Raw genomic sequence first — 21,377 nt, forward strand, 5'->3', positions numbered from 1 at the left:
ACAATGGGTGTGCCTGTTACTGCCTTCGCGATAATAGAAATATGAAATAGGGGACATTTTGGTGTCGTAAAGGAAGAGAGTCTTCTACTATTAAAACACGTCAACGTACCGAGGACGGGAAGCCCGCGGGAGGTTCTGAGTTGACGTGCCGCGCAATGGCGTCACTGACGGTGCGGAAGCCATATTCAAAGTTATCCGGCTTCCTTTCCGCGTCGCTCTGGCAGCAGTAGTGAGGAACGCAGCATAAACACGGCATCCACATGTCACGATAAAGTATGGACGGGTGGAGTCCAATTGTTGCAACGGCCTCGGATAACGACCGCTCCAGCTCCGAGGGGGAGTACATGGTGGAGCCCGGACCCAAGGATGTGACCCGGGACGAGGAGGTGGGCAACGTTAACCCGGAGAGGGCGGACCCCGGGGGAGCCGCCGCCGTCGGCTTCGGGATCAGCGGGACCGGAGAGGGCAAAGTGGTGTTGGGTCGAGTCGGGCAGCGGGACGACAAAGAGCTCCGGTACCTGCACTTGTTGTGGGAGCCCGGGCGAGCCGAGCTGGGCGCCGGTGGCGTGGCGAGCAAGATGGGGAAGGTGGCGGGGCGGCGGGCCAGGCGGCAACACCGGGTGGTCCGGAACCCTCTGGGCAAAGATATTTACGGTAAGGGTTACCTCAGTTTGTTTAGCTACACACACACACACACACACACACACACACACTAACAAGTGTGTGTGTGAGGGTGATGCTAAAGGTCATACAGTTCTCCAGTGACTACCAGAATAAGATATTAAGATACGTTATGGTGACCAACATCCCAGGTAAATAACATCCGTCCTCGGTGTAAACAGTTGCCGCTGGCTGATGAAAGCGCCGCTCTTGTGTCTTTATTACGCAAATAAAAGCCAATTTCTCGTTTATAAGTAACTGGAATTTGTTGCTGCAGATCAAAAGTCTTTGCTCTCAAAACATTGTTGTTGTTATTTGTGTAATAAAGACACACATCTACCTTCATACTCTTAACGGTGGAGCAAAGGTTTTTATTTTGAGGGCAAAGGTTTTTGATTTGCAGCAAACGAGAAATTTGATCTCAAAACATATTTTTGGGGTTTGAGTAATAAAGACGCGTATCTACCTTCATTCTCTTGACGGTGGAAAGCCAGTGAATAGCGCATCTGTTCGTGGCTCTTATGTCATGCCACCCGCTCATAAAGTAATATTTACAGTCTTGTCATTTTGAATGTCGTCTCTCCTGCAGCTGCGAAAAGATTGAGGGAAGCAGCGAACAGCAACGACATCGACACGGGTACGAACAGCGAGGACGGTGCAGTCGAATGCCCCCAAGGGGCGTAAGGTGATCACAGTAGTGTGTTGTTTATCTTCCAGTTCGAAAGCTCCTGCAAGATGACACAGACCCGTGTGCAGCAGATGACAAAGGAAGGACGGCCCTCCATTTCTCTTCCTGCAATGGCAATGAGAGCATCGGTAGGTTGGGGATTAACGTCTTGCGTAATGTACATTTCCATCAGTTAAAGAGTCCTTTTCCCCAAATGGCCTTCTCTTTTTTTAATGTCTGTAGTGCAACTGTTGTTGAGCCACGGCGCTGACCCCAACCAGCGAGACAGCCTGGGAAACACCCCCCTCCATCTGGGTAAGAGAACAACCACTTTTTAGGCATGCAACAACTGCTTTTTCAACACTGTAAGATGTTTTTTCCCCACCTGTGTTCCTGCAGCGGCCTGTACCAACCACGTGCCTGTAATCACCACATTGCTGAGAGGAGGTGAGCCCACTTTGTGTACACCTTGCTCACTTTGACAATTTGTATTTGTAATTGGTTTAAACTTTATATTCAAGGGGTTTGTTGTCCTGAAGGAGTATATTTCTATGTATAAAGAAATGCATGTGTAACTGAGAGATGTGTGCGCTCTTATTGTGAAGGAGCCCGTGTGGATGCCCTGGACCGCGCAGGCAGGACCCCTCTGCATCTAGCGCGCTCCAAGCTCAATATTCTGCAGGAGGGAGATTCACGCAGCTTAGAAACCCTGAGAGGGGAAGTCACACAGGTAGAGAATGCATTCATTTGCCCAGCCTGAAGCTTTGGATTGATTCTGATTGGTTCAGCATCTGAGTGCTTCAATTTTAGATCAATCAAAGTGCTGTTTTTTAACGTTTTGACTTTCCCTTGTAGATCATTCAAATGCTGAGGGAATACCTGAACTTAATGGGCCAGAGTGAAGCTAAAGAGCGACTGGAGCACATTTCTACACAGCTGCAGCACACGCGCACCAAAGAGCAGGTGAGACTGACATACGTATTGAATAAATCACATGTGCATGCTTAAAAACCAAGCTTTATGGTTGTTGTTTTTTTACATTTGAATGTATTTAATATTATGGATTTACTTAGATTTCACCTGAACTCTTACATGGGTTAATGTATTTTTCCTTTTTTTTTAAATATAGGTGGATGTGGTGACTGATTTATTGGCCAGTTTTACATCACTCAGTCTACAGAAACATAACTTGGGGGATAGGTAGAAGAAACAGTTTCGAGAGAGCTGAAGCCTCTGATGCAAGCACCTTCTAAACCACACTGAACCGCAGCTCTTGGGGCTTCTGTCCATATTCCAAACTAAATATTTATTTACAGCATCGCTTTACAGGCCAGTGACATTTGAACACCCTGTCATTTTAAGCAGGATAACCCTATCATTATTGTGTTAGCATTTACAGCTCTAATGAGGTTCTGAAAGTCTTCCTGTGACTAAGACGATAAGGCTGAACAAATTTTCTTATCTGGGTTGGAATGAAAATATGCTCACATTTTAATGCCCAGTAGTGCAGTGGATATTTATTTATAGACGGAAAGATTATCACATGTTAGCTTTTCATAAAACAAAAACCCCTTAGGGATATATACATTGAGAACAGGAAACTAGTGGAACAGAAGCCAACCCAGAAGTGCAGAAGGACCTCTCTATCGTTTGTTTGAGTGCGTGTGTGAGAGAAAAACACAGGAGTCACAGCTGTGTCTATGTGCTGACCTGTTCTCTTTTTGCCTGCCATTATTAGCTAAATTCTACTATAATTGTGAGACACATTTCTAATTAAATGATTAAACAGTTTTCACTGTTGTATTTTTGTTCTTATTGACAGCTTCTTTGTATCTCGTTGCCTTTTTCTCATGTATCGCATGTTATGTTTGTATGTGAACTGTACTGTAAAAAAGATATTTGATATTTGTTGGAAATGGAATATATGTGATTTCAATAAATCAATGTTTGGCTACACTTGTCAAATATTGTCTTTTATACATCCCGATAATAGATGTTCTATCTGGGTTTCCGTGCTGTATTGTAATACTTTTTTTCAATATCAACACATTTCATAATTGCGCATTAAGTTGTAATAATAGGATAATGTGTGTAAAAAGATAAGAGAGGACAGTAGGATGGGAAACGGCTTTAGCGAGTGCATTGTTAATATGGCTTATTTTCCTCTTCGTTGATTGGCTGCGTTCCCTAAGCCCCGCCTCTACGTCGACACGTATTGTTGCTTCGCCGATAATAAAAAAATGGCGACCGGACCCGCGTAAATTGGAGATCCATAGAGGTAGTAACATTTAATAAATACATTATTATTACTCCTTGTGGCGTGTGTAAACATCACAAGCTGTCGCCCGGAGGAGATTCAGACCCGAGCAGAGTTTAATGCATGTTTATCCACATTATTCTCTGCACTCGCGTCGACCGCGGCCTAACGGTCGCTGGAAGCCTCGGGCTTTCCTCGGTCGCCTTCACCGGCGAGCGGAGGCCGCGCTCAGCGAGACCCGTTCAGAGTGTGGGAAAATGTCGGGAAGCTAAGCACTCAAAGTGACTGGAGAGGGGGTGTGTTTGTGTATCTTTATGAAAGTAGGCGGGAGTTTGTTTAGCCGTCGTTAGTTGCACTATTTCGCAGGTGACAGACCACAGCGGCGGTGTCGTAACACGGCGTAACTTGTCTTTTCCTTCAATAAGCAGCCATTCGCGGAGCACTTCCACACTTTGGAGTCGCGTTATGTTCAGCTCTGCGTGTCAGCCGGACCCAGCGACCGCATTATCTATAAGAGTGTGATTCCCTGTTGTTGATGTTGCAATATGCGAGATATGTAGTTATAAACGGCCAAGTGTGAGTATTGCGTGTCTTTAAACTGCTCGGGACTCGTTTTATCCTTAACTTTCATTTGATCTTCACTTTACAGGTCACCTGTGACGAATACACGTGTTGACAGGAGCAGGAGCCATGGCTTTTGAGGAGATCAAGAATAAAGGTGGCGTAGGTAATGTCTGCATGTCCACTGCATACGTTTTAATTTGCTCCCCCTGTACAGACTCAGAGAACCTGTGCAACATTTTGAAACGCAGTGATGAGTGAAACGTACCTGTTGCTCCATTTGAGTACCTAGTTAGCACAAGAGAGAAAGATCTGTGTTATATATTCAACTTTAAATTTTTATTTTTTATTACATCTTGACTTTTTACGGTTAGGATTTTAAGAGTTGGTTTATTTATTCTAGATGCAGGGATGGAAGGAGACAGAGGGCTTGTAGCTGGTCGCAGCCAGAGAGAGAAGAGGAGGTCGTACAAGGATCTCTTGAGGGAGGAAGAGGAGATTGCCGCTCAGGTCCGAAAATCTTCTAAAAAGCGACCCAAGGTAGGTTATCTGTCAATATTATAGTGACTACAAGGTTTAATATCACAAGAAGCTTTTAAGACATGCCAGTAGTTATGGCGTTGTGGCACATGTTTTATCTTCTGAACCAATTCATCTATTAAAGCTAATTGTGTCATTCACAAATCAGGATTCAGAACTGTTTGCGCTCGGAGGGGACTCACACAAAAAGAAGAAGAAGCATAGTGATGACTACTATTACAGAGGTGAGAGGTTGCTATATTGTAATAACCTTTTATCTTCACCACAAAAAAAAGACTGCAACTGTATTGACTTTTTCTTCTCCTTTTCCTTTATCGTGTCCGTGTCAGACCACGACGGTTCGGGTCCGCCGTCCCACAAGAAAAAGCACAAGTCTGCCGACCGCTCCCCGACTCCCTCGTCCCACTCTTCCTCCCACCCGACAGACACGGCAATGGGCCTCCTGCAGGCCATCACCTCCCCTCTGGCTACAGGTTCGGACCCCAGCCCGCACTTACACAAGAAACCCTCCTACCCACCCTTCTCCTCGCACTCCTCCAAGGACCGCAAGCGCGAGGGCATCAGCGGTGGCGGCGGAAGCAAAGGGAGCCACTCTTTCGCTCACTCCCGGCCCGCCTCCTCCTCATCGTCGTCCACCAAGAAGCACTCCTCCTCGTCCTCCTCCAAGTCGTCGCTGTTCCACGGCGGAGCGCCCAAGGAGGAACCGCTGACGCTGCGCGAGGCCGACGGTCTGAAGATGAAGCTCATCATGTCGCCGGAGAAAGAGGAAGGCGAGAGCTTCCCGTTGACGCCCCACTCGTCCAAAGGAGGCGGAAAGAAGGAGAAGGACAGAGACCGGACGCAGCACTCGAAGGCGCCCAAGAAAAAAGTGCAGCAGCAGAGTCGAGACCCGCTGCCTGTCGTGGGGAAAGAGGTGGAGGTGGAAGGTAAGAAAACCCTCAAATAGGTTCCAGGGATGCAAGCTGTGTTCTCTTTTTTATAGTAAGCTTTCAATCATGCACACAGGTGTAGTAACGACATGTTTACTTGTGGGTTTCTCTTACCCATGAACCCGTCTCTGTGTACGTTCATCTCAGCTATAATTCCAGCATTAAACCCTAGACGCCCACATAGACCCATGCTTATCTTTTTTGAAGGGGGTGTAGGGTTGGGAGGGAAATGGATAATACTTATGTTTCATAAGGTGATGAAAATCATCAAAAGTCTATCCAAAATACCACTAGTTACACCTGTCCATCCTGGAGAGGGATCCTCCTCTGTTGCTCTCCTGAAGGTTTCTTCCCTTTTTTCCCCCTGAAGGGTTATTTGGGAGTTTTTCCTGATCCGATGTGAGGTTTTGGGACAGGGATGTCTATGTGTACAGACTGTAAAGCACTCCGAGACAAATTTGTAATTTGTGAAAATGGGCTAAAGAAATAAACTGAATTGAATGTAACAGTCATGTCGACTGGGATTGCCGGTGATATTGCTGATGTAGATGTTATTGTTGCACCCGGAGTCCTACTGTAACATACCACCTTTTTTTTTTTTTACCCCATGACATATTTTGTGTTGTTTATTAATATGCATTGATGTGTTTTCCCCTCTGTTCTACAGGTCATTATGGAGGGGGCATGGGAAACGACAGCTCGTCATCTGGGGCTGAGCTGGAGGCGGGTGAACTGGTTATCGACGATTCGTACACACACATGTCGAAGAAGAAGAAGAAGAGCAAAAAAAGCAAGAAGAAGAAGGACAAAGAGAAGGACCGAGACAAGGAAAAAAGTGGGAAGGACAAAAAGCACAGTAAAGGATTCGGAGGTGAGTTTTCGTATTGTGCAACGCACAAAGAGTCACTTCTCACTTTGTGGTCGCTTCATTGATACACGTCGTTCTTCAGAGTCATCGAGGGGCCACGGCCACTCCCACCCCACGGTCACACACAGCGCCGTCGGCCCAATGTACGCCATGGGCACGCCGGTCCCCCCGCACCACCACCAAGGCAACGATGGAGTGACGGAGAAGAAGAAGAAGAAGGAGGAGAAGGATCGGGAAAAGCACGAGAAGGAAAAGGAGAAGGTAAGCGAGCTAGCGGCTGAGCAAACTGACACAAATACACCAAAACTCTACGCTTTAACTTTTTAAAAATGTTTTGTTAATCATCCGTTTGTTTCTTTCTTTTTTAGCCCAAGAAGAAGAACACAACAGCGTATCAGGTGTTTTGTAAGGAGTACCGGGTCAACATAAACGCAGAGCAGCCAGGACTAGGTGAGTGATGTCATGACACACAGTATAAGTTACGGCTCCGATTGGAATATCGGCCTTTCAAATATTACTGAAATACACATTTTGAACGATGTGTCTGATCTGCAGTTTTTGGCGAACTGAGCAAAAGGTTGGCGGAGGTGTGGAAGGCGATGCCGGAGAAAGACAAATTGGTACGTTTTGGTCGTCATTGTATAACAGAGATCATAAAATACTCTTGAATGTCGCTCTGGTGCCCTGAGCCGTCTCCGTCTGTCCGCTGCAGGTGTGGAGGCAGAAGGCTCAGTACCTGCAGCACAAGCAGAACAAAGCCGAGGCCACCACCGTCAAACACAAGAGCGTCACCGAGGGCAAAGGAAAAGGTATCTTCGGGCTTTAACTCCAACGTTTCATCATTTCACTCTCAGCTTTCATAACTTGTGTGTGCGTGCGTTCGGTTTAATTAAAAGCTGTCGGAGCGGCAACGGGGATGGTGTCACCGAACCGAGCAGCTGGAGCTATATCACTATCCCCGGCACGCGTCCCAGATGTTGACCCCATCGATGCAGCCGCTCACCTGCAGCTCCTGGGGGAGTCCCTGTCCCTGATTGGCCACCGGCTGCAGGAAACAGAGGTAAATAGATAGATCGATAAATACTTTATTAATCCCCAAGGGGAAATTTGTCGTAGCAGTGCCAATAAACTAAACACACGAGAATAAAAAATAAAATATGAAAGATATAGATGTATACAAGTGAAAGATATAGATGTATACAAGAAGTATACAAAGTAAATACAATATATATGTATATAGACAACATATATGCATACACAATACAATACTAATGACTAAAATTAAATTAAATATAAAAATATTAAATATAGACAGTGTGCAAAATGCAAAGTGTGTGTATGTGTGTAGTGTAAATACAGTGGATGTACCTTTTTAAACTATTAGATTAATAGAAAGCTTTATTTTGAAGGTAGATCGGAGTCTATGTTGTGGGAAGAAGTTAAAACACAGCATAATATTGGGCGAAGAATATTTTATTTGAGTGGTGAAAACGCTGCTGAAACATTTTGTGAATGTGGACAGAAGTTTCCTCACCGTATGTTTTATTTTACGCGAGTAGAAATTTAGGAGCCACAACTAAACGGCCAACAAGCGCCGTGGGTCAATATGCACGCCGTGATATCACCAGAGCTCCAGCTGTCGGTTTCCTCTGGAGACTCTCGGTGCGCAGTGGAGCGAGTGGGTCACGTGACTCACGGCTTTTCTTTGTGCCAGGGGATGGTGGCGGTGTCCGGGAGTCTGTCCGTCCTGCTGGACTCCATCCTGTGTGCGCTGGGCCCGCTGACCTGCCTCACCGCGCAGATACCTCAGTTAAACGGATGTCCGCGAATTTCCCTGGTAAAGTATTTAGCGTCTGTGAACGATGACCACGACGTTTGAGAATGACATCACTAGTTTGACAAACATCGTGTGCATCTTTATGGCGTCTGTCCTAACAACGCTCTCTCTCTCTCTTTCTCTCTCGCTCTTTCTTTCTCTCTCTCTCCGTCAGTCGAATACGTTGGACAACATCGCCTACATCATGCCCGGGCTGTGAGGCCGGTGACCACACGGGAGGCGCTTGGCATCAGGAAGCGGCCCCGAACCGGAGGGACCGCTCGGACTTTTGGACTTTAATTTAAGCCACTCGCTCGGCATCGGGGACACGTGGATATTTTCTAGCGTCAACGTTTTTAAAAGTGTATTTTTAAAAACAACAACCATGTTCTCTTAATTTTTTTTCTAATTGTTATATTTTTAAAATGAAACATTTTACTGAACACCTTTGATCTTCCGTGGCATGTCAGCTTAGTTTTATTGTTACTCTACTGTAAGTGTGTGTGTGTATGTGTATGTGTGTGTGTGTGTGTATGTTTAGCTGTCGAGTGTTCCATCTCCTATGTTTGATTTTGTTTTTGAACCGTGGACATGTAAGTCATTTATAATATATATTGACAGCGGCTCTGTTTTTGTTCTTTTTACCTCGCTGTAACCGGAGCTGTCATGCCTTGCTGTTTTTATACATTTTATATTTGAATGTGCGCTCGGCGTTTAGATTTTGACTCTTGTCGAAAAAATTATGAGAAAAAAACCAACCACCGACTTTTCAGGTACAGCTGTGTTTTAATCGGGAGCTGTCAAAACAAATCACTGTCAGACAAAATGTCAACATTAAAAACAGTTTCCAAATTCAGCTTCTGCTTCTTTGTTCATTTTTTATTCGACATGCAACTTCAGAACCAGGTTGAAATATTCCAGCAACCTTCGGGATAGATTTGCACGAAATGCCAAATCCTATATGGTAAATACCTATAAATAATACCTATATGGTAGTCAAGTCACGAGGTTGACATCTTTGTTTTATCTTGAGAACATCTGGATGGAATATGTTTATAATATATTCCATCCAGATGTTCTCAAGATAAAACAAAGATGAATATAATTATGACATTCCCATCGGGCCCAGCTGTTCTCGGGTTAATTTTCAAATATTATGCTAAATTATTATAGTAAACATTACTTGTAAAGCTGTGCCCAACTACGGTTAACAGCTGCTAGCATGTAGACAAGTTAATTAGTTAATTGAATAAATATAAATATGACGCTTGTCTATTTGTATTAAACCATGGCAGGAACAATACATTAATACTTTTTATAGGTTTGGGGATTAAATGCAAAAAAGAAAAAGGAAAAAAAACACAAACTATCGGACCTCGTGCAGGTCCGCGGGCCCGGGTTTGAGACGCCCCGCTCCAGCAGCTGCGCTCCCCTCGCGGCGCAGTGCGAGTCGAGCCCAGCGCAGGAACGAGGAAGTGCGACCGTCCCGGGATTCAAACCCGCAACACGGCCGCGAACGGGAAAAAGAAATGTCCACACATGCGGCGGAGACAGGTAGGCGCGTGCGTGTGAGAGCCGGTTCCGGTTCGGTGTTTACGGTGTTTGTGTTTACGGTGTTCGTGAGGGTGGAGACCGACGCACGAGACAGTTGGCGAAGGGCGCTGCCGCGTCATGCAGCTACATCGTTCAGAACAGCTGATGGAGAGTTCAAGTCGTCGTGTTGTCACTAAATGCACTTTTGGCAAAGTTGTGTAGACTCTGGGCCACATGTACACACATGTCCACACAGTACACACATTCATACTACAGTAGTCTGTCGTGGTGGTGGTGTTGTTGTTATTGATGTTGTTCCTGCACGGTGTGTCTCCGCCCTTCTTGCTCCGCGGTGAGCAGCCGAGCTGCGGCTGGCGGTGTTGGGCCGCGCGGCGGACGGGAGGCGGTCCGTCGTCAGCTCCATCCTGGGCCTGGCCGAGCCGCCACCGGGCCGGGCGGCGGAGGAGTGCAGCAAGCACCGGGGAGAGGCTGCAGGCAGACGGGTAGGCAGAGCGTCACGCCGCGGGGAGGGGAGAGTGGTGGTGGTGGTGTGTGTGTGTGTGTGTGGGGGGAGGGGAGAGTGGTGGTGGTGGTGGTGTGTGTGTGTGTGTGTGTGTGGGGGGGGGGGTAAGTTTGGAGATTCTGGTGACTCATTAGTTTCACGCTTTTCTCCAGCAATGACCCCTCTGAGTGTAAACACAGCCTCTTCTTCCTGATTTCTGCATATTTACTGCCGTATAATTGTTTAATATCAATGTTATTATTAGACGTTGATGTATTTGTGTGCAGATCATAACCAGTAAATACATTATAACCTTAAGATGCCAGTGCAGGTTGATTTGGCGAGACCATGTGGTTACTGGTGGTCTTCATAATACAATAATACATCATAGTACATTTGTTAATATATAATTACAAAATATAAATATTGATATATATATAAATATATATATATATATGAATATATTAATATATACCTGTGCACAAATCTAGATGCAGATATCTTCTGTCCTGCTTTTCATCAACTTATCCTCCTAAATATGACTTCTCCCTTAACTTACTGTAAATATAATCTTTAAGTCCTGCTTATTGGTTTTGTTTCAGTGAAATAGTGTAATAATAATTTGTGTGTAGCATCAATGCGCTGCATCAGTTTGTGTGTGCTTGTGTCAGGTGGTGGTCGTCTCCAGTCCGGTCTGGTTGGGCACAGGCTGCGACCCCGAGGAAAGGAGACGACACGTCTCCTCCTTCCTCGCCTTGTCCAGCCCGGGTCCTCACGTCTTCCTGCTGCGCGTGCCCGTGAACCAGCCGGCCGACGGAGAGGCCAACGAGCTGGACGTCCTGGAGAAGCTGTTCGGCCCCTCGGCGGTCGCCGCTCACGCCATCGTGCTCTTCACGCACACCGAGGAGCTGGAGGAGGACGAGCAGCTGTCGGGTTACCTCGCCACGTGGCGCAAAGACCTCCTGGAGCTGGTGGAGAGGTGCGGCGGGCGCTACCACACCCTGGAGACCCGCGGGGAGGAGGAGGAGGAGGGGAAGGCCGTGAAGGAGTTGATGGAGAAGGTGGAGCAGGCGCAACCCTGCAGCTGCCCTCTGTACCAGGAGGCGGAGGAACGGGTGCGAGAGAGGCAGGTGGAGATGGTGAGGCGGAGGAGAGGAGGGGACCACGTGGACCCTCAACTGGAGGGAGATGTCACGGAGGAAGAGATGGCCGCGGTCCGGGATGAGGCGGAGAGGAGCGTGGGCGACTTGGACGTGGACGTGGAGAGTATCTTCCCTCCTCCATCACCTCCCCTCCCCGCTCCCTCCCTCCTCCAGGGCTTGTGGGAGAAGCTGACCGGCTGGACGAGGTGGCTGCCCCGGGTCCTGCGGAGGGAGGCCCTGCTGGGAGCGCTGGTCGGCCTGTTCGTGGGAGGCCCGTTCGGAGGCATGATAGGAGCCGCCGTGGGATCGGTGGCCACCGAGGTGGCGAGAAGAAAAACAGAGAAAACTAAATGAGGCATAACCTCGTGTTTAATGTGTCACGCACCTTAGAGTCACGCCACTGTGTTCGGCACGCCATCGTATTATTGAGATGTTCGGGTGAGCAGCTGGCACCTGCTAAAGAGTATTCATGCATGATGCTTCACCACTGAGCACCAGTACTTATGTTTTCCTTTTTCAGAAGGGATACACTTCTCTAATGAAGCGATCTCCTGAACCGTGTTATCTGATTGGCTGTATTAATGATGAATAAATCATGCTTTACATATCAATAACGACCCCTTCATGAGGTTCATAACACGTGTTCATCTTCCTCAAGTACAACTTTCTTCCTCATTTTTACTATAGCAGAGTTATTCTGCAGATACAAGTGTTGTTAATCCTGCAGTACCACAGTTTGCCACTTGGGGGCAGCACTATCAAACAACATAACGTTGACACAACGTTTACAAAAGCACCACGTTGTAAAGATCTTGCATTCAAAAAGTCACTTTGGTAAACGTACAGACATTTTAGCATAATAATATGGCTACAGTACCGAAACATAAATACATAATCAGTATGCATTTTTAAGGGTCAAACTATTAATTTCCTGCATTCTTGAGAAAATATATCCACCTGTTTATGGTAGAAATGTCTTTATTTAGGTAAATTCAGTGGGCATGGGACAGTTCCAAATATAATATTATATATTTATATATTTATGTATATTTATATATACTTATTTATATATATATATATTTACTTATTTATATATATACTGATATAAATATTTATATATACTTATTTATATATATATATTTTATATATATATGTATTTATATATATTTATATATATACTTATATATACTTATTTATATATTTACTTATTTATATATATATACTTATATAAATATTTATATGTACTAATTTATATATATACATATATTTATTTATATATATAATATATAATATAAATGTGTATTCGCTGTTTTACTTTCGTGTAATCTCTGCTGAGTCCAGGCATCGTCTATAGACAATGTATTGACATGTATACATTCACCCTTCCACAACTCCAGAATTACAAAGGCAGGAGGTAGAAATAGACACACACGACACATATTATATATAAAAGAATCAAGCAGGAAACACCAAACGAATGAAAGACACGAGGAACATAAAAATAAAAAGTGAATCACAGATGAAGGCCACTGTACAGGACCGCCTCGAGGTCAGTGACCCCCAGAAGGGCGAAGATGGAGAAGGAGATCCTCTGGAGACAGAAGGTCTGATGGAGGCAAGCGTTTGGCATGTCACAGCTTTTTATGACTTCTTTAAAGACATTTATTTCTTTATACACACACTGACACACACACACACACACACACATATGACAGGAGGCTACTTCCCTACCCCGCCTGAGCCGGCTGTCGCATGACATTACGATGGATGAAATAAGACTTCAAGCTAACCAGCAACAGGGAGGTCGATGACTGCTGAGCGGAGAATTGTTTAGTTTTTTTATATTTAAATGGGCTACAGATGCATTCCGCTGTGAGCATGCCGGAAGAAAGTCGGAGCTCAGTTAGAAGAAAAAAACTGTTAAAAAGCTAAATATAACTATGAAATAAAAAGTTAGAGGATCGTGTGTTTTGTTTTAGGTAAAAAAAAATAGCCACGGTATTATATATCAAAAATCTTAATACAAAGTCATAGTATTAAAAAAGACATGCACTATATTCCATCAATGTAATGAAAACAGTGTTTGGATCTCAAAAAGTATTCAACCATATAGAGCGTGTACAAAAGAAGCCCTACCATATATCAAAAACTTAAATACATATAGTCCCAGTGCCTTTTGACATAACATCAATTAAATTGTCATAGTATAGTATTGAAAAGTAAGTTCAAGTGATAGTATACATTATTTCATAAAACAGTTTTTATAGTATGTAAAAAAAAGAAAGAAAAAAGAAAGAAAAAAGGTCGCACCACAGACAGTAAGTCATAAAAAGGCTTCGCATCATGAACCGTATGTCCAGTATAAAGATGTCATGTCATAGTTTTCTATAACTGAGATCATCTTTATGCAAAACTTTTTAAAGATGTACTATTTTGTCATGTTTCCATCGTGTTCTCCTGGAGCTTTTATGGCAAACACACACGACTTCTCAAAATCTGAATTCTACGGCATAATATTATACGATACAACTCATTTCAGACATTTTGCATTACTATATTTTCATTTTCACGACACTGTTTTGACGTTTATACGACGAACATCGGAGACTTCTCTTGGCCTCCGGTGCTTCGACTGTTCTGAATCACCGCCGGCTGCTTTTTATCAGAGGTGGAAAAATGTAACATGATTCACACACACACACACACACACACACACACACACACACACACACACACACACACACACACACACACACACACACACACACACACACACACACACACACACACACACACACACACACACACACACACACACACACACACACTTCACCATCGCGTGAAACGTCATATTCAAACAGATATTAACTTCCCCGACCCCGATCACATGCGGCTCATTGCCGCTTTCCCAAAACCGGCAATTTACTTTAATACAATTTAATGGTATACTATAGAAATGCTATAACATATTAATGACATTCTACACTATAAATCAGAGATATGCGCCATACGCATGCGTTGATTGAATATGGACCAAGAGAATAAAGTTATTGGCTTGGAAATGAAGACAGTGAGCAGAAAAAACACCAAAAAGGAAAAAGAGTTCCTCAGCATGAGCTCTTCCACAGAAAATAAAGAGTTCAACCGTTTGTGTTGAGGGCGATGAGGAGAGAAACTGACCAATAAAATCACAAGAACCTGAGATATCATCTTATTGACAAGGCGCGCAGATTCATGACTGACACGAGGCGGGCTAATCACAGCATCGGCTGAAAAGACCTTCATAAAAATTCTAAAACCACAACACAACCTTTTGACCTCTCAAAAAAGTTGCAAGAACGAAGTATTTCTGAGCCCCGAGATTCAAAGTGTTATAAAGATGTAATAAAGAAACTCTGGGCATCCCCCGTTGTTAATATCTAAATAGTAACGAGTGTAACTTTAACTGAACAGGTAAAATAAGTTGTCAGAGGAAATATAACCAAATAGATTGTTCACAACTTTTTTAAACAAACAATGACCTCACGAATGGATTATTAGAGCGCGACAAAGAAATGATACATTTGACCTAATAACTATTAAACGTTATCAGTCACAAGCCCTACGAGTCCCCTGAGAGGTAAGAGGCAGTACCAGGGACGTCCACATGGGGGAGGCATTGAGCTTCCCACTGGAGAAGTTCTACACGTTTGAGGTGATAAGAGACAATTATTATTATTTACTGCTCACACAAATAAAAGCTGATGTTTCAAGGACATTTCACGGTCACCTCAAGTAAATTCTATTTTTGACCTGCAAGTCATGAAGATCTCTCTCCGACTTAAGGATGTGCTGCACCGAACGCCAGCTTCAAAGCGCGAGGATGCTTATTGTCTAAGATTAATTTTTAGTAAGCGCCATAAAACCTGCTGCAGCATAAAAGGAGAAGATCCACTGACCAGGATTCATGTTGCATGAAATCATGAGCACCAAAACTCTCCTCCTTACACAACGGCAGGTTACGGCTCTGACAGTGATGTAAGTGATACTCTGCTAAAACCGTCAGTCATAACCCATCCTTACATCTCTCTCCCCCCCCCCCCTCTCTCTGCAAACTGCCGGTGGCTCTGCCTCAGGAACAGCTAGGCGTTTCCGAATGTGGGTGGTCCAGCCGGGGTGGGAGAGAGAGAGAGAGAGAGAGGCTGAATTAGCCCAGCTCTCATGTTTCCCAAAAAGAGAGAGGGGAGGGAGGGCGAGATGCGAGAAAGAGAGAGTGAGTGAGAAGTAGCGAATGTGAGAGAGAGAGAGAGAGCGAGAGTCAAAGGCAAAGAACAAGCTTTGGGTCTCGGCCTACATCTGGAGGACAGATGTGTGTAGGCCTCCACAGTTGTCTGAACAGGGGGGGGGGGGGGGTTAAAAGTAAATGAAAATTGGTGTTAAACAGTTTTTTATTGTCAGGGATTACACATACAGTGTATACTACAGTACAGGATGTGCTGCTTTCTTCTTCTCTTTCTTTCTCTCTCTCTCTCTTCATGAAAGTGCAATGAAAGAGAACCCGAGTGGCCTTGGAGTGTGTGCGGACGAACACCTGTCCAAATATCACCCCGTCATCGTGGATGAATACACGGTGGAGTCGGCAACGCGGAGGAAAACTTAACGAGAGTTGTTTTGGACGAGGATTTGTTTTTTTATGAAGATATGAGACACAAAAGTAGAAAGAAAACAAAGGAAAGGCCAGTTGGGTGTCAGAGCATCGGCCAATCAGACGGATGGAAAAACAAAACTATTGAATGAAATATGTGTAATGACCCAACTTCATACACTTAAATGTGCAACATGTGACATATTAGTATCCAAACTGTTCATATTAGCACCTTTCTGTTCACACTAGCACCTTCTATAGAGTGCTTTCTGTTATATTTTGTATTTTGTCTTTCTTATTTTAGTGATATATCTAAACTGTTGACTCAGAGCGCTGCACTCGAGCTCCAACGTGTCTGGACCGATGCTCGATTGGCACAAATGGCGAATAAAACCTTGAAACTTGAAACTTGAAACCTCTGTTCCTGCAGAGATGAGACTTCCTCAGGAGAGAGAGAGAGGGGAATAGAGAGAGAGAGAGAGATGGAGAGTTTGATGTGTGCCTGTGTGTATAAGCACAAAGCCAACAGTCGGAGCCAGCAGTGAGCCGTCATCAACAGGCTGCAGCTCCTGCTCCTCCCGGAGCGGCCATGTTGCTCCAGAGGCCTCGCGCTGCGAGACGTGGACGCTGGGATGTTGTTGTGTTCTCTGGAAGAGAAGCAAAGGAAAACAAACAGGACGACACGCTTTCCCCCGAGCAGCTCGAGCCCGTTTCCTCCCGCCGGCTGCTGCTTGAATCTGACTGCACTTTAAGCATTCAAAGATAATAACAGCATTATAGTTTTATATTCTCTGACTCTGGTTTTTTCTTCTTCTATTTAATCTTGATTGTGTAAATCAGATGATTCATCCAGACAGAATGATAACTTTCATTTTAAAATGGAGAGCTGCTCCGGATGAGTTTGGAGATTATTATATGACATCATGAATTACACAAATTACCACCTCAAAATAAGACTCCTGACCAAGGGACAGAAACATCTGTTTGTTTTTATTTGTATAATAAAAGTGCAATAATTCAATTAAATAATAATTAAATAATAATTAAATAATAATTAAATAATAATTACATAATCGTTCAATAATAATTAAATAATAATTACATAATAATTAAATAATTATTAAATAATTATTAGATATTTCTTAAATATTTCTTAAATAAAATCTAATAATAATATAATAAGTGCAAATTACTTATTAATGAAAAAAAGAAAATCGACATTATTGAATACTTATGAATATTGAATATTTCGGTCTCATTTAAAAAAAGTTTTTTTGATGTTGCTGAAAATACAGCAGCGATACAGAAATATAGCAACAGCCAGAATACAAGTAACAAGATAGAACCGGGAGGAAGCACGAGAGAAACATTAAGGACAAATGCCACAAATCAAATGTCTAATGTGCTGTTGGAGACGAATCTTTGTGTCTCCAGACAGCAGGCTGAGGAGGTGGTGTCCTCCTCCTCCTCCTCCTCCTCCTCCACCTCCTCCCCCTCTCATCTTTTTCCCATTAGAGACGTTTTCATGTTCCTTCCTAGAGCGAGCGTGTGTGGCTGCAATTGTTTATGAAGCAATGCTTTCCCCATCCAACTGTTTGTGTACGTATATCTGTAAGTGTGTGAGTGTGTGTGTGTGTGTGTGTGTGTGTCCAAAACAGGGATGTATGCAACTAATCGCCCAGAATATAATAGAAAGATTGCGACGATGGGATAACGCTTAATTTTATTTATGGGTTCATTAAATTTAAATATTTCTGTGACAATGGATGTAATTTAAAAAGCAGAAACACCTTTTTTTTAGTACCACAGTTGATGAACTCAAGTAGCTTCATGCAGTCATGATCCAAATGTGCTCTGATTTATTTAAATGAATTTAACACTATTACATATTTAAAAGGACATATTGTCAAAGTATTTCATACAGTTTGGGTTAAGTTTGCATGATACATGCATTATAAGTGGCAGAAGCTTATACACTTAACTCAAACAAGCTCGTTCAACGACACACAGACACACACAGACACACACACACACACACACACACAGACACACATACCCACCCACACACACACACACACACACAAACACACAGACACACAGACACAAACACACAATCAAATCATCTTCTATAATTTTTTGGTCATATTAGTTGAGCTAATCCTTGTGGATTTTTCCACATCCCATATTAAAGTACTTTAACATAACACTAACAATTAACCGCAATAAATGATGAATGACTTGAAAACAACAATGCAGTCTCCTCATTCTCACGCACAAACAGACACACATACACACACAGAAACACGTGCACGTACACACACACAGACACATTCAAACACCCCCCCACACACAGACACATTCACGTACACACACATACACACATACATGTACACATACACAAACACATTTACACGTACACATACACATACACACATACACACTCATACATGTAGACATACACATACACATACACATTTTGTCCACTTTTCTGGCGGCAGAGAGATCGTACGAGCGAACCAAACACAACAGTGGAGCCGCTACTACGGAGAGAGACGAAAACACAGGAGAAGAGGAGAATTGAACAGACTAAATAAGATGGATGATTTTAGGGCAAGGACAGATTCCAACGGGACATGGGATTAGACTCTTTCTCGTTCCTGCTTGCCGCACCTGGAACATCTGACGTTCTCATGCCGCCACAGCCGTCTACATTCCACCACCACAGCGGACAGTAGCATCTGTGTTATGTCGGCATCAGAACCAGTATCCCGACGGCAGCACATTACGTGTGCTACCAGAGGAAAGGACCACTGCTATACGCCATTCAAGAGAGCTACAAAGGTCTCTCTCCCTCCGATCGCGCGGGAAGCGGTAGTGACGAGGGAACGATGGTGGTCTGACCAATCAGAGGCTGAGTTACAGGACGCCTGAGTATCGCCGACTGGGACATGATCCAACCCAGTTCCAGTGACGACGCGAGCGAAGTTTAGTAGCAATGAGCCCTCATATACTTACGGAACAAAGTTAGGGACTTCCCTACCAAAGTGAGCGCCCGTACTGCTGCCTATAACCGGTCTGGAGCAGCGCGACACCAGGCGCCCTGGCAGGGGCTACGGACTATCACAAACTACCAGAGCAGACCAGCCGCAATGGTGAGTGCCGACGCATCCTAGCGGACGACCTGTGCACGGTTTGAGGGCTAAAAACAGCAGCGCCTAGCTCAACAAACACACAACAACACCGAGCGGAGCGGAGGTCCGTTCTACTGGGAATGACATCTCACAGTGTGAGGAGGGCTTGTTGTGAGGGTGACCAGAAAGGAAAGCTGCAGGGCCAGGGCGGGCACTACTGAACTGAAGACCCAGCCAATCCAGCTAGTTCAGTGTTTCACTCACCACTTCAACCCCCCTGGGTGGTGGTCCCTTCTGCCTTCAAGAGCAACACCATAGTCCCTCCAGACTGGCCGACAAGCGTCAGGGTGGGCAGCACACACAAATCCCTCAGATCCCCCAGGTTTGTCCTCTCAGCCCCCTACTACTCCCTGCCACACAGGTACAACAACAGAGGACGCTCACCACTGGGGATTTAACGGACTACTGTGGTGAGCGGTATAAATACCTGGGGATCACATCACCGAGGATCTGCAGAGAGTAGTGCGTTCTGAGCGCGCACTTTTGAAACACACTCCCATTGTGAACTCCGACCTCACCAGGACCCCCATAGACCCACACAACACTGCCCTCTTTTACACACACACACACACACACACACCATACACACGTATACATACACATACACGTACACACACATACACACACACACACGTACATACACACACATACTGACACACACACAGCGAACCCGACCCGTGTGGACCAGCAGATGAACCCTTTTTTCTTTGGAGATGAGGCGACTCCATGGTCAGACTCACCTTCATGGTCTGACCCCCCATGTGAGGGAGGAACTTCTCTCATGGACACAGACTGGAGGAGCAGGAGGAGCAGGAGGAGAATAACACCGAGGCTTGGATGCCGTTGTGTGGTCTGGTTCAGGTTTGCACGCTGTTTAAAAGCTTTTTCTAAATATGGGCGCCACATTTGTGTCTTTTATTTCTCTACAACCTGAACACACGTCCTGTCACTCGGACCCCGACGACGCTTTGGGGTTTAACTGATGCCCCATGGCGACGCGTCAGAACCAGACATTAACGAGATCAGTTCACTTGCCAAAGGGCCCGAAGAACAGCGATGGGAGTGTGGGGGGGGGGGGGGGGGCGTGGACTCACACACGTGTGTGTCTGTGTGTCTGTGTGTGAGTGTGTCTAACAGGCCAGTGCATTAGCCTATACCGTGGGATGCCTCAAAGCAAGTGAACGGGACGAGTCTGAGCCGTGCGGACGGACGAGGGGGAAGAAGAGCTCTGAAGATGATGATGATGATGATGATGATGATGATGAGGCCTCGAGCCGGCGTTAGGGAGTTGAACTTACAGGAAGACGAGGAGGACATCGCGACATGAGAGGACATGAGAGAGGAGGCCGGACAGATGGGCTTTGAGGACCCCTTGGGTGTGTGTGTGTGTGTGTGTGTGTGTGTGTGTGGGGGGGGGTCTTCAGTCAGAACAGAAGACAACTCACTACTTGTGTTGCTGTGGTGCGGGTGTTGGATGGCCCCCTGAGCTCCTCGCCATAATTGATGAATAGTGTGGTCCACATTAAGTGACATGCGCCGTTGGTTGTAAGTGGGTGCGATGATTGGGGGGCCTTTTGAAGCTTGGAGGGGGGGGGGCTGTGTTTGAACCGTCAACAGAGACCCCCTCTTCCTCTGTAAAGGACACCGGCCTGCGGTTTTGGGCACAGGACACACACACACACAAACAAATATGCACACACACACCCACAGACCCTTCAGTAGTATTACAGGGGTTTTGTTGGGGGGGGGGGGGGGGGATTGTATTATTCCTGCTGCAACACGGATTTAACTCGAGGCAGATCTGACCCGGGCTCGCTCCTCGATTGGATCAGGTCTTAATCCCGCTCCCCGCCACATGAAGGGGCCGCGCGCAGAGGAGCTGCCGCCGCAGACATCCAGCGTCACTCAGGCCCATGTGCGCCGCGCAGCTCCCGACAGGGATCGGCGTGTCATGTGAAAGCCGAGGGAGCTTAATGGGGGCGAGAGAGAGGAGAGAGAGAGAGAGACATAGACATACAGACAAGTGGGGAGATTGGAGCCACGTCTCGCAACAAAAAAAACACACACAACAAGTGAGCTCCGCCAAC

At 45.2% G+C, this 21,377-nt stretch overlaps 3 protein-coding genes across 5 annotated transcripts; all 3 read left to right on the forward strand.

The window, feature by feature from the left end:
- Positions 1-37: 37 nt before the first annotated feature.
- ankrd54 (ankyrin repeat domain 54) lies at positions 38-3,283 on the forward strand. Its single transcript, XM_056407209.1, has 8 exons — positions 38-654; positions 1,250-1,297; positions 1,378-1,476; positions 1,571-1,642; positions 1,727-1,774; positions 1,933-2,057; positions 2,183-2,290; positions 2,457-3,283. The coding sequence occupies exons 1-8, from the start codon at positions 276-278 to the stop codon at positions 2,529-2,531; spliced, it is 954 nt and encodes a 317-aa protein (XP_056263184.1). The 5' UTR covers positions 38-275; the 3' UTR covers positions 2,532-3,283.
- A 255-nt stretch (positions 3,284-3,538) lies between these two features.
- On the forward strand, positions 3,539-9,154 carry hmgxb4a (HMG box domain containing 4a). Of its 3 annotated transcripts, none has more exons than XM_056407032.1 (13): positions 3,539-3,605; positions 4,234-4,311; positions 4,549-4,685; positions 4,834-4,909; positions 5,015-5,611; positions 6,282-6,485; positions 6,565-6,743; positions 6,851-6,932; positions 7,038-7,102; positions 7,195-7,291; positions 7,379-7,542; positions 8,197-8,319; positions 8,474-9,154. In XM_056407032.1, exons 2-13 carry the CDS (start codon positions 4,275-4,277, stop codon positions 8,516-8,518), a joined length of 1,806 nt encoding a protein of 601 aa, XP_056263007.1. In that variant the 5' UTR covers positions 3,539-3,605; positions 4,234-4,274; the 3' UTR covers positions 8,519-9,154. The 3 variants fall into 3 exon arrangements, with proteins under 3 accessions (XP_056263007.1, XP_056263009.1, XP_056263008.1); XM_056407034.1 differs by having other exon boundaries at positions 4,555-4,685; XM_056407033.1 differs by lacking the exon at positions 3,539-3,605 and adding an exon at positions 3,869-4,160.
- Positions 9,155-9,739: 585 nt separating this feature from the next.
- si:dkeyp-69e1.8 (uncharacterized protein LOC100001340 homolog) lies at positions 9,740-12,089 on the forward strand. Its single transcript, XM_056407394.1, has 3 exons — positions 9,740-9,852; positions 10,192-10,334; positions 11,005-12,089. Exons 1-3 carry the CDS (start codon positions 9,828-9,830, stop codon positions 11,827-11,829), a joined length of 993 nt encoding a protein of 330 aa, XP_056263369.1. The 5' UTR covers positions 9,740-9,827; the 3' UTR covers positions 11,830-12,089.
- The last annotated feature ends 9,288 nt before the right edge of the window (positions 12,090-21,377 follow it).

Source organism: Pseudoliparis swirei, chromosome 23 (assembly GCF_029220125.1).
Source record: "Pseudoliparis swirei isolate HS2019 ecotype Mariana Trench chromosome 23, NWPU_hadal_v1, whole genome shotgun sequence".
Taxonomy (NCBI): Eukaryota; Metazoa; Chordata; class Actinopteri; order Perciformes; family Liparidae; genus Pseudoliparis; species Pseudoliparis swirei.

What these genes read in the sequence shown, in the direction of transcription:
- ankrd54 (XM_056407209.1), top strand. Translation starts at nt 276, where the DNA reads ATGGACGGGTGGAGTCCAATTGTTGCAACGGCCTCGGATAACGACCGC. An exon ending in CAATGGCAATGAGAGCATCG is followed by an intron (nt 1,477 to 1,570) that starts GTAGGTTGGGGA and finishes TAATGTCTGTAG; the next exon opens with TGCAACTGTTGTTGAGCCAC. An exon ending in CACCACATTGCTGAGAGGAG is followed by an intron (nt 1,775 to 1,932) that starts GTGAGCCCACTT and finishes CTTATTGTGAAG; the next exon opens with GAGCCCGTGTGGATGCCCTG.
- si:dkeyp-69e1.8 (XM_056407394.1), top strand. Translation starts at nt 9,828, where the DNA reads ATGTCCACACATGCGGCGGAGACAG. An exon ending in CACACATGCGGCGGAGACAG is followed by an intron (nt 9,853 to 10,191) that starts GTAGGCGCGTGC and finishes CGCGGTGAGCAG; the next exon opens with CCGAGCTGCGGCTGGCGGTG. An exon ending in GAGAGGCTGCAGGCAGACGG is followed by an intron (nt 10,335 to 11,004) that starts GTAGGCAGAGCG and finishes TGCTTGTGTCAG; the next exon opens with GTGGTGGTCGTCTCCAGTCC.
- hmgxb4a (XM_056407032.1), top strand. Translation starts at nt 4,275, where the DNA reads ATGGCTTTTGAGGAGATCAAGAATAAAGGTGGCGTAG. An exon ending in CGCAGAGCAGCCAGGACTAG is followed by an intron (nt 6,933 to 7,037) that starts GTGAGTGATGTC and finishes TCTGATCTGCAG; the next exon opens with TTTTTGGCGAACTGAGCAAA. An exon ending in TGCCGGAGAAAGACAAATTG is followed by an intron (nt 7,103 to 7,194) that starts GTACGTTTTGGT and finishes TGTCCGCTGCAG; the next exon opens with GTGTGGAGGCAGAAGGCTCA.